The sequence below is a fragment of the Saccostrea echinata genome, unplaced genomic scaffold, assembly GCF_033153115.1.
Source record: "Saccostrea echinata isolate AGI-Se365-2 ecotype Australia unplaced genomic scaffold, CSIRO_AGI_Sech_v1 ptg000023l, whole genome shotgun sequence".
NCBI classification, from domain to species: domain Eukaryota; kingdom Metazoa; phylum Mollusca; class Bivalvia; order Ostreida; family Ostreidae; genus Saccostrea; species Saccostrea echinata.
In genome coordinates this window covers 7639544-7644942 of record NW_026889772.1, presented here as the reverse complement: position 1 = coordinate 7644942, position 5399 = coordinate 7639544, and the positions used below count along the sequence as shown (strand labels likewise).

The 5399-nt window shown below is 32.6% G+C and overlaps 1 protein-coding gene across 2 annotated transcripts; it reads right to left on the bottom strand.

Annotated features, from left to right (window-relative positions):
* Positions 1-620: 620 nt before the first annotated feature.
* Positions 621-4470, bottom strand: LOC133191413 (uncharacterized). 2 transcript variants are annotated; one of them, XM_061327167.1, is made up of 3 exons: positions 4349-4470; positions 3539-3708; positions 621-845 (listed from the first exon to the last, which is right to left on the bottom strand). In XM_061327167.1, the coding sequence occupies exons 2-3, from the start codon at positions 3693-3695 to the stop codon at positions 646-648; spliced, it is 357 nt and encodes a 118-aa protein (XP_061183151.1). In that variant the 5' UTR covers positions 3696-3708; positions 4349-4470; the 3' UTR covers positions 621-645. The 2 variants fall into 2 exon arrangements, with proteins under 2 accessions (XP_061183151.1, XP_061183150.1); XM_061327166.1 differs by lacking the exon at positions 4349-4470 and adding an exon at positions 4100-4299.
* Between the last annotated feature and the right edge of the window lie 929 nt (positions 4471-5399).

The window sequence follows — 5399 nt, the reverse complement described above, 5'->3', positions numbered from 1 at the left end:
CTTAAACAATGTATAGTGTTTCAGATCTAGTTTCAATTTGAATGTTGATCCATATCACCAAAATAAATAAATAAATAAATAAATAAATAAATAAATAAATAAATAAATAAATAAATAAATAAATTAAAAAAAATTAAAAATGAATAAAAATTAAAAAAAAATACAAAAATAAATAAATAAGTAAATAAAATAAAAAAATAAATAAATAAATAGAAAATAAATAAATAAAATAAACAAAGTAAATAAATAAATTTAAATAATTAAAAAAAATTCAAGAATGAAATTAAAAAAAAAAGACTTCCATCGACAAAGTAGTATGCATATTATCATTTAAAAAAAAATCCCTTTTTAGATGGCTTGTCAGTCATCTCATTGATAGGAATAAAAAGAAATACGGATTCCATCGACAAAGTAGTACGCATAACTTAAATTTTAAAGTTATCGTCCTTAAGATGACTTGTCAATCATCTCATGAGTAAAAACGAAAAGAAATTTCATTTTAATTACGGGAAAGATAGACATAAACGTATGTAGATTAAAACAATGATCTTTGATCACAGAGACAGAAAAGAAGACGTTTGCTAATTTTTTCTAAATTCTTACTGAAATATAACAAACAATTAACTTATAATAATTTATTGAATATCATTTTCTTCCTGGCAGACCAGGTTTTAAGCAATGACAAGCGTCCCCTCCCTGCTGGATGGCACAGAGGAAATCACAGAGGTCGGTGGTGGTTCTAAGAGCTGGAGTCGGAGTGGTGGTGATGGTCGGTGTGGTGGTAAAGTGGTGGTTTAGATGATGAGGATGAGCAGTGTGTGTGTGGGTCCGCACCACCAATTGTGCTGTTAATAGTTAGAATAAATGTGTCAGTTACACCGCTACTTCGAATGAAATGTGACGATAACGAACAGTAACCAAGAAAGCTCAAAAACCATTGAAACAATACAAATCGGGAGCAGAGCAAATCTAGAAACATCAGAGGTGGGACCAGGTGCCACGGAGGAGTAAGCATCCCCTGTCGATCGGTCACACCCGCCGTGTGCTCCTTGTTATGATCGGGCAAACGGATAAATCCGTAGACAATTCAGTGTGTAAATAATGGCTTAACAATTAGTATGAAAAACTTCAGTCAGCATTCAACTTTAATGATAGATTATATTTGCTGACAAGGTCATTGTATCGACCGTATAACTTGCGATATGTTGACTTCAAACGAGGATGTTCGAAGAATTATGAAAAAAGAGGCCCATGGGCCAGAACTCTCATCTGTCACTTGAATCTGCTGTTCTTCATAGGATTAAAAAAAATTCTTCCTCTCTTTATTCCCATGCCCTTTTTTTTAACATCATATTGTAGTACATCCCTATCCCCAAGGGGTCATGATATAATCGAACTTGAAACCACACAATACGAGGATGCTTCAACATCAATATGACTAACATTGCCTTACTGTTCTTAAGAAGAAAATGTATTTAAGATTTTTTCTTCTGTATTTAAATTTTACTCATATTTTACACCAACACGACCCTAGGAATCATCATTTCGAAAACAACAATCCACACAACCTGGGAATATTCGCATCTTGAGGATTTAGTGCCCCCCCTTTAAAAAAAGACTTTGTTAAATTAATTTCCTATATATTACCATGGAAAACTTTTGATCTCTTATTGTGGCCCCACTCTACCCAGTGGTCACGATTTCTGCACTACCTGATATATACTTAATATTAGTAATATGACTTAAAATGGCTCTGTTGTTCTTGAAATTAAGATATATTTAAAGATTTTTTCCCAGTGTAAAAATTTGAACCCCTATTCTGGCCTCACACTGTCTCTGGAGGTCATGATTTGAACAAATTTCAATTTGACTTCCTGAGGAGACTTAAATAATATAGTATGGATATTCAAGCCCTGTTGCTCTTGAGACGAAGGTTTTAATTTTTTTTCTCTATATTTATTACTATGTAAAACTTTGGTACATTGCAGATTGTAGGACCACCCATCCCTTGGGGGTCATATTTGAATAACCTTGAATCGTCACCATATAGGGAAGCATTCAAATAAGTATTGACATTACTGTCCAGGGTTCTTGAGAAATTATATTTTTTATGACACCACCAATATAATTTCTTAATTTTCCCACCCTGAAAGAGCGTGTGGCAACTTGAATCCCCTTCACCCAAGAAAGTTTTGTGACATGTCTGTTTCAAAATGGCCGATTTGTACCTATTTTACTAGTTATTTAGCACTATATTTGTTATATTATTATATAAATTAATAAATATTGTTATATTAATTAATGCATCCACTGTGAGATAGTACTGTTGATTTCTAGAAAATGAAAAAAGTTATATATGATACAAAGTTATAATGTTTTTGTGACAATGAAATGGATTGCAAAAAATCCAAGTTACTGTATCTGTATAATAAACCGGAAAATTTACCGGGTGATGTAAAATATTGCACGAAATATTTTGTTTATGTCATTAATGTGTAATTTTGAACTCGATTAATTACAAAAATAATGCATAGATGTAATTGATTGATTAATTATATATTGCTGAAGGCCGAGTCTGCAGTATTTCAGCCACAATTTGGCAGTAATTTTTTTCTTCTTTCTTATTTATGAATATTTTTTGGTTCCTCTTCCTACTCTTTACATGCCCTTTCTCGTAAACCAGTGAAACGATATTTTGCTTGCCAAGGGATCGTAATCCTTGACACGGGTAGTTAACATACATGTGTTTACAAAATTACTTAAATTATGCATCTAAATCTTGCCGGAAAAAATATCATTTTCGAGTAAAAATTTTAAAATTGCATAAATATTAATATTTGTAAATAGACTATGCATTGGGGGCACAAACAAAAACCATGTTCCCAGATCCCCTCTTTCATTTTACTCAGAGCCACATTATGTTTGGAATATGATTATTTTGTAGATGTGAAATAAGGTTTCAGAATTTCATGGGGGGGGGGGGTTCTAAAAAACCACGTTCCAAGAACTCCTCTCACGTTCTATCGAAATCATGGATACGATTGGCATTATCCTTTAGATGTGCATCAAGGCTTCGGTATTTTTATTTTCATCCAAGGGACCAATTGTGGGGATGGGGTGGGGTGGGGTGTAGTGTTTGTCACACTTTAAGTAAAAAAAACAAAACACTTCACAAAATATATTTTCAGACTGGAAATGAATTTTTTTTATGTGAAATTCTAACAAAAGAGGCCCGTGGGACACATGCTAAATTGTGCCTGTTATGCACAAATTGATGCATGTATATATATGTAAATTATAGAATAAATCTTGTGTGGTTTCTTTGCTAGGTACGAAGGAAAGAAAATTTAAACAGAAACACTTAAATGCGGGCATTTCTGTCTTTTAACAGCATTAAGTTTCATAGTTGTTTCGTTTTCCAGATTTTAATTTTTTATGGAGGCAGTGCATTTTGCATCCGTTGAAAAATGGGTAAGGAATAATCATTTCAAAAAATCACCTGCTATCTTTTCTACTTATATGATTGAAATCGTCTCACCTCTTAAAGCATTGCAATCACAGCCGGACACTTCACTAACTGCACCAAAAGTCAAATCACATTGCAGAACACAGGCAGTAGAGACTGGATCCACCCCTGATACTTGTAATGTGGATCCACAAAGCACTAGTGCCACCACCGAGAGCGCTGTTAACATGGTCAAGGAAAGGCTAGGAATAAAATAATTCTCAGGTGAGAATCGTGATACGTTAAGGTCACACTATTACATGTGCATAAGGACATGTTAATACTTGGAAAGGAAACGTGACGATTTTTTTTTTAAAACTGTGATTTAAAATCAAGAAAACTGTGTAACCTTAACCAGCCAGAAACTATAATGAACATCCTACCTAGTATTAAAACAAAATACGGCATCATTGTCAGAAAAAAATTCAAATTTTGTCAGAATAATTACATTAAGAAATCACATTTTCCACAAAAATAAGATATATAATACTTAAGCCAGAGTCTCTGTCATGTGGCTTGCTGTATTCTTTGTAAAGATTTTGTCATGCAAGAAACAATTTTGAAAATAAGATCAAATATGTAAAATATACTCACCCTTTTATAAAAAATGTTTGAAAATGACAAAATTTGATGGTAAAAACCTGATTTCCGCGCACTTATGCAGTATTCTTTATTCAATTTTAAATGAGATACAGTCTTCAAGTAGTGACAATCTACCTGAGGTTTTCACCAGGAGAACCATGGCACTTGTCTGATAAACTCCTACATCTGAAGTGCATATCATTGTCCAATCGATAAAAAGATTAGACAAAAAGGGACAATATGAAGTAAGCAAACACTTACTTTTGATTTAGACCATTTTGTGCTCAAAGTCAACAATCAATGACGTAGTTCCTTTGAAGATTGGATATCGTGATTCCCTGGTAGATAGAGCTTCGTCCATTCCGAGATATGGAGGTTGACAATGTCAAAGGTCAGGAAGCTTATCAGGCAAGGTTGTTATTATATAGATATTATGGGATTTCTTCTGTAAATATCAGATTTAGTGATTCACGCATTTTAAGGGTGTTATCGACAACATATGCACATCTGGATTAATGATATGTTTTTAGAAGCTCTGGGCACCCTGAAAATGAGCAAAAATTTCATGATTTTAATTCAATAGCATTAGTGAAAGTGCGTGCTTCTAAAAACTTGAATTATGAACCTGCATTTTAAGAAAAACAAAACGCCTAAATTCTGACATAAAAGGTATTCAAACACAGAAGATTGTCAACAAATAGTGACCCAATCACATTAGAAAACGCAACCCAATGTGCCTGAGAAATAGTATATAAGGGAACTCCATTGTCTTTCAATAGCTGCATGTATAGAAGTCAATATTATAACTTTTCATAGAAAAATAAACATTTATTGTTGTTGAAAGGAGAGGATACACCGGCTCATTACACTTGTACCATTAGATTTTATAGCAAATATAAACACTGTCCTCTAGAAGTAAAGGAATTATAACATCAGCACAAAATAAACATCAGCAGTACAATAATTATAATAATAATAATAATGATTATAAAAATGACGATAAAAAAATATAAATTTTCCACTACAAACGACAACAGGGACTTGATGCTATCCTAAGACAATTATACCTGCACGTTTTTTGCCTTTACTCTCCTTTGTACCTGAGTAACAAGTGAAGAAGCACCGATAGTTGTTCCATAATGTATATAAATATACATGTATCCAATGGAGCCTCAAATGTTAAGGTGAGCATGTGGCACATGGGCCTCTTATGTTAGTAATAAATATACAATAAATTCATTACCAGTCTAAAACTAAAGAAATTAAAGAAAAATAAATTATATTTAAAATGGATTTTATAATTTAGAAAGAA

What these genes read in the sequence shown, in the direction of transcription:
- LOC133191413 (XM_061327167.1), bottom strand. Translation starts at nt 3,695, where the DNA reads ATGTTAACAGCGCTCTCGGTGGTGGCACTAGTGCTTTGTGGATCCACA. An exon ending in TGATTGCAATGCTTTAAGAG is followed by an intron (nt 846 to 3,538) that starts GTGAGACGATTT and finishes AACTATTAACAG; the next exon opens with CACAATTGGTGGTGCGGACC.